Source organism: Ctenopharyngodon idella, chromosome 4 (genome assembly GCF_019924925.1).
Source record: "Ctenopharyngodon idella isolate HZGC_01 chromosome 4, HZGC01, whole genome shotgun sequence".
Classification (NCBI taxonomy): Eukaryota; Metazoa; Chordata; class Actinopteri; order Cypriniformes; family Xenocyprididae; genus Ctenopharyngodon; species Ctenopharyngodon idella.
The window spans coordinates 15,317,197-15,331,001 of record NC_067223.1 but is presented as its reverse complement, the minus strand read 5'-3'; the positions used below and the strand labels follow the sequence as shown (position 1 = coordinate 15,331,001).

The 13,805-nt window shown below is 39.4% G+C and overlaps 2 protein-coding genes across 8 annotated transcripts in view; one reads left to right on the top strand and one right to left on the bottom strand.

The window, feature by feature from the left end:
* Nucleotides 1–13,805, bottom strand: part of sypl1 (synaptophysin-like 1) — a 454,480-nt gene that overhangs the window by 437,805 nt on the left and 2,870 nt on the right. The gene's annotated exons all lie outside the window — the stretch shown is intronic.
* The window catches only part of pde3a (phosphodiesterase 3A, cGMP-inhibited), a 112,187-nt gene continuing 102,508 nt past the window's right edge, over nt 4,127–13,805 (top strand). For 2 of the 7 annotated variants that reach the window (XM_051890714.1, XM_051890711.1), the window contains exon 1: nt 4,131–7,347. In XM_051890714.1, the coding sequence (XP_051746674.1) occupies nt 6,559–7,347 (789 nt within the window). In that variant the 5' untranslated portion in view covers nt 4,131–6,558. Of the gene's footprint in view, nt 7,348–13,805 lie in introns of all 7 variants that reach the window. The other 5 variants (XM_051890713.1, XM_051890715.1, XM_051890716.1 and 2 more) reach the window with 5 other exon arrangements.

The following is a 13,805-nucleotide window of genomic DNA, read 5'->3' as shown; positions in this document are numbered from 1 at the left end:
ATAATTATTTGAAGCACGATGATAAAGAGCTTCATGCTCATATTTGTCCTCAGTACACACTTCACACGGTCAGCCTTTGCCGTGTCTCGAACAGCTGTTGTGAGTCGTCGGGTGCCGGGATCAAAGGTCACATGACCCTAAACGAGGGAACGCAGTGATGTACTTCATAACCGCTCCAGTGCTTTCTCCCAGGGCCAAATTGAAAATGCACTATGTATTGACCCTCTATTAAACATTGTTGTGATAATGAATCACTGTAATTGGGGGGAATTAAAAAGCATGCTCTTGTATTTACAGGAGGCTTTTTTGCTCTTTCGCTTCAGCAGTTCTCTGCTGCCATTCTAGAACCGGCTGTTCTTCCAAGAATTTCAGATTTTTTGGCCCAGCAGAGAGTCTCCGAGCACGTTTTTGGGTCAGATAGGATCCTTTGTACCAAAACATGTCAAGCTCTGGTCTCTATGCAACAGTTAAACTAAACACATTCAGTTTAGCTGATGCTAATGAGGTTCCTGAAATATTGAAGACAGACATTTGAGTACTGTATGTTTGGTCCACTTTGCATTTAGATTTCATGAAATTAACCAATCACAGTTTTGACCTCTTTAGGGTTGCAAAGCAGTGTCAGTCCGTGAACGGTTGTACAGTAAATACTAGCAGAAATGTATATAGACTTTGTATGTTCCAAAAGTAAAAAAGTACTGATTAATTTCTCGGACGTAGTTTAGAAAATACATTTGTGCTCATGGATGTCTAGAATTCCCACTCTTTCTTGCGCATCTCCTTCCATAATGTGATTCATTTTTGAGTAAAACAGAATTTCCTATAAGAAAAAAGTGTAGGGCGGGGCTTTTATTAATTTGGATTTGATTGGGCTGATTTGGTTTGAGGGGAGGGGCTTAATAATAAAAGGCCTTGGTGATGTCAGCGAAAAGGAATGTTTTTTCAGGGGAGGAGAAAGTTATGTTTTTGGTGAAAGATTATGAAAACAAAGGGTGATTCTAGGTGGTTGCTGAGGTTGTCTACGTGGTTGCAAAGATATTTGGCAGGGCAGTGCTTTCTGGATGGTGTTCTGGATGATCTACTAAGGTTCTGGGTGGTTTTTAAGCAGTTTTGAAAGTACTGAGTAGGGATGCACGAGATATCGGCCACTGTATCGGTATCAGCTGATATATGTTGTCATTATCGGCCTGATAAGAAAATTTGGCCAGTATATTAAAGCTGATAATTTCCTTCAGCTGAAACACTTCAGATGCGCACTGTCTGCCATTACGTTTTTGAATTGCTTAAAATATGATTGAAATCACTTCAAAAAGGAAAATACAGTTAACTGCAATGTACAGCGCAAGTCTGTCATATAGGCTACATAAAATTATAATGAGAACATTATAATTGTGTGCTTGGGACATGGCTTTTAATGGTGAGACTTTTGTTTTTATAATCAGGCTCTCAAAAATTATATACAAATTTTGATTTAGGTTTATCGGATAACATATCGGCTTTTAAATATAAAGAATTATCGGTTATCGGTATTGGCCAAAACTTTCATATCGGTGCATCCCTACTGAGTATTTGTTTAACGTGCACTGATAATTTGTTCATAATAAGTCCAGGAACATGTATTTAAAGTCAGTTTAGATTTTAATGACGACTTTTTGCAGCATTTGCCGTCTTTCGCCCTGTTTACACCTGGTATTAAGATGCATTTTGGTCGATCAATCACAAGTAGACGACAGGTGTAAATGGGGTCTAAAAGATTTTGAGCTTGTCCACTTTTGACCACTTCCAAAGGTAGTCGAAAACACATTAGACTGGATTGCTTTCGTAGTGTAAATGCTCATGTGGTCGAATGTGTTCAAACAGCCACAAAAGACCGCCTACTGACTTAACGCGTAAACATTATGGGTAGCGTGCTAGCCAGATGGGATTTAAACCTTGTCAGTTAAAGACCCAAGTTTGGTTTGAAGACGAAAAACGTACCAAACACAGTGTTTTCTCACCATTCCTAATTTCTAACAATCACTCATGGCGTTCTGCGTCGTCTTGCGGCTGTCAGAGCAGAAACGAAAGCTGCTGATCTTCGTATGTTTTTCTGTCCTCTCCGGTTGCGTGCATATGTAAATTGCGTGAGCTTATTTCGTCCATTAGATCAAAAGATCTGAAAAAGCCTATACATTTACCCACTCATAGACTCTCCCATTGAAGAAATCTGGACAGAAGTGGTTAAAAGTGGACAAAAGACCAGGTATAAACGGGAATGTGCCTCCCTCATCTACTTGTGATCCGATCGACCAAAACGCATCTTAATACCAGACTGACACTGACGCTGTTATTGAACTGAACTGAATTGAATAATGACACTATTTCCTTCTGTGGAGCTGCTTATAGTTAAATTTAGTTTGTTTCATAACTGATGAACTTTGCCTCAGTTTTTGAACTGAACTGAATCAACATTGAACAGACTTGAGCTGAATAATGGCAATATAGAGCTGCTTTACAGCTGAAATTGAAGTTGTTTTGTAGTGAAATAAATGCTACTTGACTTTGAAATCTATTTCTTGTGACGTTATGAAAGGCTTGGACTGCGAATTGCTTGTTTTAGCAGATTGGCAGGTCTTCCCGCTAAAGGGAGGTCCATGACGTCAGCGTGTGCGATGTACTTCCTTTTTCAATTGAACATTAAACAAGCATGACTCTTGGAAATAACATCATGCTTGACCAACACAATGCATGCTTCAAATGTCTTATGTAAATGTTCAAACAGATTGCTAAAAACCCGGCCTGTGCGGTGACAGTATCCCACAATTCCATCCCAACGTTCCCCGAGGACGGCTCTCTGCATACAGAACATTCTCCATTCAGATTCTAACCACAGGAGTGTGCCTAGAGAACAGCGAGCAGGGGTGGAGGTGAAATTATGCTTTTATACTCGTCGTCTTGTGCCAAGCCGGGGTTTATGCTAGAGCTGATGTACTAGGAGGGAAAATTGAATCTTCTCCCAGACTTAATCCTCAATCGCTCCACCTGTAATGCATTTTGGACTCACACGTTCGGTTCCCCCACACAGTTTCATGGAAGGCAGGGTTATATTTCAGCTTTTTCTATGGCAAGCGCTGAACCCGAAGTGTCTGATTGTTTATCACAAGGCGGGCGAGATGTTTTAGACAGGTGGTGGAAACGGTTTTAAAATGTTTCGGGACTTGCAAATAGATTTAACTGTAAACACCTCGATGTCGGGTCAGCGACTGCATACAATTACTCTTTTCTCATGTATAACTTTGGCTTCTCCGATGAAACTGAATGTACAAGATCATCGTACGCTATTCGTAAACAGTCTGGATTCGTTATGAACGTGAGCAGAAAACATTTAGACATTTAGGGGGGGAAATATATTCAATATCTGATCATTTCATAATATAGCATCATTGCTTTGTACCAATGTTAGTTTTTGCTTAGTCTTATGTAACTTCATTACTTTAAGTTTGATGAACTTAAACCATTTAAGGCAATCGGTTTCCTCAAACCATTTAAGTAGCTATAAAGTTATTAAGACTTCGTTAGATTTGTTACCCGAGTGAAATAAACTTAAAATCTTTGAGTTTACTCTAATGATTGACTAAAACAACACTAAAATATTAGTGAAGTTAACTTAATTTATGTGAGTTTACAGTACTCATACTTATTGGTTTTAAAACTTAAATGGTTTAAGGCAATCGATTTCCTCAAATGGTTTGAGTTTTACTTATCGGGATTTACAGTGTAGAAAACTTAGTGCCCTTTAGTGGCAAACCTGGGAATTGCATCAGCATTTAACGTGGACTTTGGCAAAGTCTTAATTTTAATATTTAAAGGGTTAGTTCACCCAAAAATGAAAATTCTGTCATTAATTACTCACCCTCATGTCGTTCCACACCCGTAAGACCTTCGTTCATCTTCAGAACACAAATTAAGATATTTTTGATAAAATCTGATGGCTCAGTGAGGCCTTCATTGACAGCAAGATAATTTATACTTAATTTGTGTTCTGAAGATGAACGAAGGTCTTACAGGTGTGGAACAACATGAGGGTGACAGAATTTTCATGTTTGGGTGAACTAACCCTTTAAACACTTCAAACTAAGAATATTTTGTAGTATATAGATGAAGCTGTGTGTCCTTGTGTCTCCTGCGTTTCTTTAGTCTTGGCTTTCTGCATTTTAAAACCAGTTAAGCTCCTTTATAACCTTCCATGAGCTTTTCCTTCACCATGCTTCCCACTTATTGCATTAACCTATGATGACCTAACATCATAATACAGGATTTAGGCGTTTGTTTTGACAGGGGCGTTTTCGTTCGTTCTCTCCCTGATGCACGTCTTGCTCCCTTATCCTCAGAAACGGCTCTGCTATGTTCCCGCTTAGGATCGTTCCCTGCCATTTTTATCCTTATCTTTATTTTGCTGTTTGGAGGACATGACGCAAGGACTTAATATTAGTTGGCCCTCGACTGACCCAGGAACTGAGACCGGAAGAGACTGTTGCCTCTGCAGCTTTCCAAACAAGCACTCCCACATTCCCTGTAGCTGCTCCTCAGCAGGGGGAGGCCGGGAAGCTGAGACCGTCACGATGGGATGTGGACATCCATCAGGCTGCTGAAATGCCTCGGCTGCCAGAGAGATGGTCCTTAGTTCCTGTGCTAGAAACCGGGTTTCTCCATCCTGGGAATTCTGCCCACACTGCCGACTGCCTGTGTGAATGGTAACCAGATTGGGACTGTCAACGTTCATGTGATTTTTGTTTGATCTCCCTCATGCAGCCATAGGGAATCATATTGTGTACCAGTGAATGTTAACTAGCTATATAAAATATTAGAGGAAAGTCAGTCAGCAAGAACTAATTGCCAAGAAACCCAAATGATCGTCATATGATTTTTGTTTGATCTCGATTGGCCATTGACAGGGAAATGTTTACGAGAAAACTGTTAATGAACTGTAAAATTGTGCTGTAAACAGAAAATCAGTCAGGAAGAACCAGTACCAAAGAAAGAATCTGATAAACATCTAAAAATATTAAATATTTTCATATTTAGGGCTAATAAATGAAGTTTTGTGGAAAAATACACAAAGAAAGCAGGGAAACTGATTTTGTTTGATATCGCAAGGAATTGTGATCATAATGAATATTCAATTTTTACAGTAAAATAAAAATAAGTCAGAAAGAACCAACACTCTAAAAATCCTGGGTTAAAAACAACCCAAGTTGGGTTGAAAATGGACAAACTCAGTGACTGGGTTATTTTGACTCACTGGTTAGGTTAAATGTTTGCCCAACCTGCTGAGAAGTTTTATTTAACTCAACTATAGTTTAAAAAATTACTGTATTGCTTTCTTAAAATGAACCCAAAGTATGTTTATTGTATATGTTTAATAAATTGTATTGTATATGTTTAACAAATGAACATTTAGTAAACAATTAAATTGCTTATTAATAAATGTTCACCTTTTGATTATTATTGTTGCCTCTAGTAATTATGTCTGTTTAAGCCAGCCATATAGTCATTTTTAAACAATTGGGTTAAATAAAACTACCCAGCACGTTGGGTCAAACATTTAACCCAACCGCTGGGTTTGTCCATTTTCAACCCAACTTGGGTTGTTTTTAACCCAACATTTTTTTTTTTTTAGAGTGTAAAGCATGAAATCCAAAGAGTGATTGTTGTTTGATATCACAGGGAATTGTGACTCTTAGTTAATGTTAATGAACTATAATATTTTACTGTAAAAGGAAAATCAGTCAGAAAGCAAGAAAATAAATCACACGTGACTTAAAAAATGTGTTTTGCGTTGTAAAGTCAAAATCAACTAACTGTATTTGAAAGTCGTGTGCAATTTCACCATAAAAACAAAATAAAGTTTATTTTTATAGTTCGGTTTAATAAAATAATTATTAATGAGATTATTTTTTTCTAAGTGTGATGTAGGTGAGTTTTAAAAATGCACATGGGCGCGCGCAGGTGAAATCAGTAAATCAACTGATTGATGCTTTGAACGGGTCTGATCAGGATCATCGTTTGGCTGCTGATACGGAGCAGCGGAGCGCAGCTCGCGCGCTGTGTTAAGGACCGCCTCGCGAGCGACGGGACACCCGCCAATATGATCCAAAAGTCAAGGAAATCTTTCTGCAGCGAGAGTTTCCACGCGTGAAAATGATCCAAGAGGGGGAATAATCCAGCGAGATACGAAGGCACGAGAGGAAAACAAAGAGAGGAAACGCGAGGGAGGGAGATCACTGATGATGATGGTGGTGGCCTAGAAACATCAGGAGTTATTCCTCGTTCTGCTCGACCGGATCGTAAGACGATGGGGGATTTTACGCATTGCAAAGAAAAGGGGCTCGCTTTCCTCCTCCGCGCACCCGGGCTTTACTTCTGACTTGTGCTTTCACGCGAGGATGCGTTGAAGGCGAACTCGTGGCAGTCCGCTGCTCGAAAGTCACTCACTCACTCACTCACGTGAAAAGGAACAGCGGCTCTGCGCATTAATGCGTGTGTGCGCGAGCGCGTACGCGTGCTCTCCCGTGACCGATGGCACTGGAATCCGTGCGCAACGGCTATGTGCGCACTTGTGTCACTCCCGTGGAGCAGGACTGCTGGCACTCGTGCTTGCGGAGCCGTAGGAGCCTCTCCTCGGCCGTGTGCGTCGCCTCGCTGTCCGTGCTCCTCGCGCTGCTCGCTCATCAGTCCGCGGACTGGGACGCGGAGCGCGCACACGCGCACTCGGGATCTCCGGCGCTGCACTTGGTGACGCTCGTGGAGCTCGTGTGGCAGCTGCTCTCGCCCGTCTTCACGCTCGTGTGTGCCTTCTTCTGGGTGGGTGTGTATCTGCTCCGCTGCGGGGTGCTCATCCGTACGGCCGTGTTCCTGCTCACCGTGTGCCATCTGGGCGAAGCGGCGGCGCAGTCGCTGCTGGATGCGCAGCAGCTGTACTCGTTCACGGCCACCGCGCTGGTGCTGCTCGCCTGCCTGGCCAGCGGGGCGCTCATGGTGGTGCGGCTGGGTCAGGGCATCTCCGTGCTCCTCTTCATCAGCATCATCAGGACCGTGTCGCTGCTGTCGCTGCAGAAGGTGCGCGCCAGTTGGAGACCCTACCTGGCGTACCTGCTCGGGGTGCTGGGGGTCCTGCTGGCGAGGTATGCGGACAGACTGCTGCCGGAGCAGGGCGCATCACACCGGGAGGGATCGAGGGGAGATATTCCAGTATTTAAGAGGCGCAGGAGGTCCAGCTCCGTAGTCTCGTCAGACATGGCACAGCACGGCCAGTCCAGGAGCAAATCTCACAGGAGGACGTCTCTGCCCTGTCTGCAGAGAGACCAGGTACGCGTATTGCTGCTGCTTTTCATCGCAAATACAGTAAGGAGCGGAATTAATACACAGAAGTAGTACGAGCGCCGCGTGCTCGTTTACTGGAGCTGCTCGCGAATTAAAAGCTCATATTGTTGTTACTGATGACAACAATAGCGCCAATTATAACCGGAACGATGTATTTTTAGACTGTATGTGATTACTTACTTCTGAAATAGGAAATTAGGAGGTCGTTTCAACAACAGCACTCTCTTATTGTTGCTATTGATCATAATAATAAATAATAGGTCACACTTTACGTTAGTGTTGGTTTGGATTAATAATAGTAATGCTAATACACTTTTCTGTTGTTGCTGTTGCGTATTATTTTCACATTATGATCATAAAACATCTATGAAAATATAAAGATGAGGATTGTGTTTTTCCAGTATTTTTTGTTTGTCCTCCTGACATTTGGATACTTGGAACACTTGGAGCATGCATTAGTTTTCATGTATGACATAATTTCAGCAGAACCTACAGGAAAAGCTCATAGCTAAAGGAGTGAACTTTGACCTCTTGTACACTATCAGGTGTGTTTTTGATTTACAGCTGTGCTGACAAGCATTGTGTTATATTTTAGCCTGTTTGACATGAAGAAAAAATATGACAGAACTAGTGGGCATATGGACTACAGTGGAGATTCTTGTGCAAAAGCATGTAGGAGGTTATTTGATGTGAATGTTTGTGCATATTAGTGGTATTTTTTGCTACAAACACACAAGTACAGAAGACTGAGGATTTGGCTTGTCAACGGGACGTCATTGTATATGGCTGCATGTACAGTAAAATCAGCTGCGTAGTATTTTAAAAGAACATAACATGATCAGTCACATTATTTCTTTACATGTATGATCATCAAAGCATTTTTGTATTTTGAATAGCTATATATATATATATATAAAATTATTTATATTGTTTGATTATTATATATAGAATTATATTAAATAATTCATTTTTTATTATTATTTTTCAAATATATATATTGCATTGTTATAGGATAAAGCCTAGTATACACTAGTAATGTTTTAAACTTATGATTGGCAAAGTGCGCAAAATATTTAGCTGAAAAATTCTAATTATTGATAAAGATATCTCAAAGTCTAAATAACTGGCTATTGTTACACATGGTGTTGGAACTAAATTGTTAAATCAAAATTTATATTGAGAGTTACTGCACGCCGTGAGCTTCACTGAGCTCTCTATAAATACTGTATTCACACTTGCCTGTCTTTTAGTCCTGTTTACGGCTCATGTATGTGAATTTAAAGTTTGCATTAAACCCTGTAGTGAATGTAAATGAAGATTAATTTAATTTTAGCTTTGCTGTTCTCACTGTTTTCACAGAGAAGTTGGTGTTTTTGCTTCTTTGCCCTGCGAGTATTTAGTTTGCACCCTCTAGTGGCCACATTATTATTAATGTATTTGGGACCTTTTGCTATGGGATCCTTAAAAGGAAGAAAAATTGTGACGAATCAATACGTTGTCATTGCGATACTTTTGCTGTATTTGCTTTGACTGTGAAATGGAAAAGAGCACAGACCCCTGAGTGTGTTTTCCATGTTCTGTATAACACACACACACACCTGGTGCACATGTGTGATGATGTCTGGAGTGATATTAGTTCCTGTAATGGTTTATGTGTAGTTGTTTTATCTGTGTGGTCTGGCTGTGTAAACATACCACCGTGTGACCCCTGCACCGTTCACGTCTGCTCCGACAATAACCTGTGTGTCTTAATGGGCCACACAGAACACGATCGCATACATGAAGACGTTGCCCCTCTGAGCTTTAAGTGTGGATCAAAGTCTGCTCGACGTGTTTTGTTGGTCTGAAAACGTACAGTGATCATGTATTGATGATGTTTAATGTGCAGCTTTCTGTCACGTTTCTTACAACTGCTCATTTCTTGTAATGCATCTGCAGACAAATGCTAGTTTGTGAAGTCTTCTTGGTAAATCCAAAGGGACAAACATGCGTCTTCTCCTCCTGAGTCACTATCGAGCTACATGATGACAGTTCAAAGCAGCTCACGTTTAATGATTGTTTCTGTATCGCAAAGCACCAAGGTCATGAGTTTGATTCCCAGAGAATGCATGAATTGATGAAATGCAACATAAGTTACTTTAGATATACAGTATGTATAAAACTTTATTTTGATAGTCCACTTTAGACATTCTACATGCAAGTACATGTCAACTAACTCTATTACTCTAGAGTATTAGTAGACTGTTAGGGTTTGGGTTAGTAGAATAAGTTGACATGTAGTTGCAAAGTTACTTATAGTTAGTAGAATGTCTGGTCACACTTTAGATTAGGGTCCAATTCTCACTATTAACTAATTATTAACTACCACTTTTGCCTCAATAAACACCTAATTACTGCTTATTAATAGTTAGTAAGGTAGTTGTTAAGTTTAGGTATTGGGTAGGATTAAGGGATGTAGAATATGGTCATGCAGAATAAGGCATTAATATGTGCTTTATAAGTACTAATAAACAGCAATATCCTACACTGTAAAGCTGAATAAGTTGGGCTAATTCAAAAAATTTGAGGTAATCAGTCACATCAACCCGATCTCACGGCAATTCGTACGTATTTTATGAGGTGGTTAATTCGTACGACCTCACTCGTACAAATTCATACGTTTGTTTGCTAAATCGTTCTGTTTTACGAGTTGCCAAATTCGTACGAATGACTTCCTCTAACCCCACCCCTAAACCTACCCGTCACTGGGGTTTAGACAAATCATATGAATTAGCCACCTCGTAAAATACGTACGAATTGGTCGTGAGATAGCGTTGGTTACATCAAATTTTTTGAGTTATGTTCCCAATTTTAAGTAAGCAGAACTATCAAGTTTTGAGTTTGTGGTACTCATGTATGTTAATTGCTCCTAACTTGAAGTAGCTAACTCATACATTTTGATAGCAATTAACATAAAAGATTTAGTTAATTATCTTTTTTATTTTGAGTTCTTGCAAATCAAATGAGTTATTTACTTCACTGTAATCATTTGTCAGAATTTAAGAAACTTTGTACTCATACATTTTTATTGTTCTTAACTTGAAATATTTAAGTACACTAATTTAAACATTCAACTTAAAATTATCAGGTTATCTCAACGTAAATATTTTACTAGCCATAACAAACTAATTCAGAAACTTGCTAATTTGCTAACATGTTAACAAAAGCATTGCACTTACTGAATGAGTACAACAACTTAAAACATGTAACTTACCTTCTCTCAAACATCACCATGATGGAAACTCTCCAAAAACCCACATTAACAGAAACTCTTCTAAGGCCCCAGTTTACACTAGTTTTCATTTTAAAACATATAAGTTTTGCTACGTTTACGCCTGTCGTGTACACTATGCCAGCATTTTTGTACCTCGAAAACGGAGACTTTTGAAAACGATGCGTGGCTGCCCACGTTCGTTCTGTGTATCCTTGATGACCATGTAAACAATGACATGGAGACTGAACTGCAATCTTTGCTGGCTTTGTTGTCATTTTTAGCAGCCATTGTGCAGTTAAACTGCATTTTTTAATACTGCAGCTACCTACATGCACAAGAGTCAACTGTTTACACTTGTACGTGCATGAACGGTCATGTGACATGCATTTTCAGCCATGTAGTGTAGACGGAGATCGTTTCTTAAATGCTATGGAAACGCCAGTGTAGACGAGGGTCGTTTTCATTTTAAAACGCTGTTTTAAAACGAAAATGCACTAGTGTAAACAGGGCCTAAATTAGCATAACAAAACATTAATCACTACTAAATCTCACTTACCATTAATCTTGCACACACAAAAAAAACATTATATAACACTGAATTTTAGCATTTACTCTCCCTTTCGAGTGTCATGGGCAAAGCATGCTGGGAACTAAAAGATTCCAGCCCAGTTTCAGTTAAACTTAAGTTAATCTAAATGAAAAGAAATGAGTTCATCCAACTCAAAACAATGAAACAGTTCAGTTTACTTGAAATATGTCAGTGCTGTGAACTCAAAAGAAAAAGAAAGTTCTAAATACTCATAACAGTTCATTTAACTGAACTAATTTGTTCAATTTAAGTTTGACCTACTCAAACCAATGAAGTATTTTGAGCAGTAGGGTTTACAGTGAGAACTGGATGCTAAACTAAAGTGTTACCGAATGTCTAAAGTGTTACCAAGATAATGTTATCAAAGCTTCTTCCAAATTAGTAAAAAAAGTACATTGATTCTTTTAGCTTTAATTTTTATAGTGAATTCCCTGGACATCAAACCCATGAGCTTGGCGTTGCAAGCATTCTCTGCTATTTGAGCTACAGAACAGCCAAATGTAAAGTATCGCAGTTGAGACTCAAAAGTCTCATTTGTACCGAGCACCAAGTAAATGTTTTATTTCGGGTGGTTGGCCATCGGCTCGTATCGCCCTGCTGCCCAGCGAGGTAAACAGGAAGTGAGCTCAGAGTGGCTGTGACCATTATCTGTCGCTCACTCAGCAGAGCACATGCCCTGGGCGCTTTCAGTGACAGACTTAAAATCATTCCCGTTATGAACATCGCTGTTTGAAGTGAGTTACATAACGTTCTTCAAATGGACTGAGAACGAGACTGAAATGCTGAATTAGTCTTCCTTCTTCACTCACTTGTCTCTGTTGTGGCCTTTCTGTAGACCTGATTAAACTTATGTATGCAGTGATACTGTCGTTCAGGTAGTTGAAAACATTAGTTTGATAGTTCTCTAGATGACTTTACCCCATTTAAAATATATTGTGTCTCATCTCGAGTGTTTCTGGGTGGTAAACTGAAGCGCACCTCACGGCATTCGTCTGCGTTTAAGCACAGGTCTCCAGAGGACGTGTTCGTGGAAAACCCTCGTTTAATGGCACGAGGAGTCGTTTCAACTCAAACACCTCACCGCATGGAGTCTTTAGAAGCCTTTAGTGGGTCACTGAGTTGCGATTAGCCCAGGGCTGCCTGGAAAAGCTGTTCGCCGTGAGCCGAAGCCTCTGGGCAGAGCAGAGAGTATTTAAATCTTCTCTTAAAGGGGAAGCATGTCGTTTTTAATGTTAAAATACTTTCTCCTGTCCCAGATTAATGTGCAAAGATGAGTAATAGCGAGTTCAAACGTGTACTAAAACAAGCTGTGTGCATTTGAAGATTTAGACTTTGTTCTTGTTTAGAATGTTTGTGTTCTTTTTGCAATTTCAAATTTTTGAAATTGGTCACACTACCAAGTTGGCTACAATCTAGGATGTTTTGTGGCAGACTTGAATATGGCAGGGCAACAGGTTTTTGTCTTAAAGTGTATTAGTCATTTGTAGGCTGACGTCTGAATGAATGTAAACACTGGCTCTGTACCGCTTCAAAAACATTGCTCTGTTTGTTTGAGTGGCCCGACACGTCATCTTTAGGCATGTTGAGTGAAGAAATAATAATTTGCAACCCGTTTTACTTCAGTAAAATGGTATTTTGGAGTGAAACAGAATATTCAATGAGAAAAATATATATATAGTGAAAAGTAAAATGGGTTGCAAAATACCCTTTTCACAGACTGTAATGACAGTTTTTATCATCGTACATCTATCTATTTTTTATTTTATTTAAAAAAAAAAATTCTTTACTAATAGCCTTTATGTATAATGCTGTATAAAAGTATTTTTAATGCATTAATTATGCCTTGTAAGACATTGTATGGTCTCATGAATAATTCTAACCATAGTTATAATACATTATAATACTTCATTGAACACACCTTTAGAGAGTATAATGCATTAAAACACAATGACAAACAGCCAATTTTAGATCTGCAAATATCATTTGTCAGTATCAATTCAGATAGAGTAACATAGGCGTTTCATTTCCGACACACGCTGTAAGTGGTAGACCAATCACAACAGACTGGGCATCTGACCAATCAGAGCAGAGGAAGCTCTTGGAAAGGTGGGGTTTAGAGAGACCGAATGCTGGTTAATATGGAAGCTTTGTTTGCGTGTTATAAAGTCAGAATTGCTTGATATAAAGTCGTAATTGTGTTATAAAGTCAAAATTGTGAGATATAAAGTCAGAATTGAGAGTTATAAAGTCAGAATTGCGAGATATAAAGTCCGAATTGCGAGATATAAAGTCCGAATTGTGAGATATAAAGTCCGAACTGCGTGATATAAAGTCCGAATTGTGAGGTATAAGGTCCGAATTGCGTGATATAAAGTCCGAATTGCGAGTTATGAAGTCCGAATTGCGAGTTATGAAGTCAGAATTGCGAGTTATAAAGTCAGAGTTGAGAGTTATAAAGTCAGAATTGCGAGATATAAAGTGCGAATTGCGAGATATAAAGCCAGAATTGCGAGATATAAAGTCCGAATTGCGTGATATAAAGTCCGAATTGCGAGTTATGAAGTCAGAATTGCGAGTTATAAAGTCAGAGTTGAGAGTTAT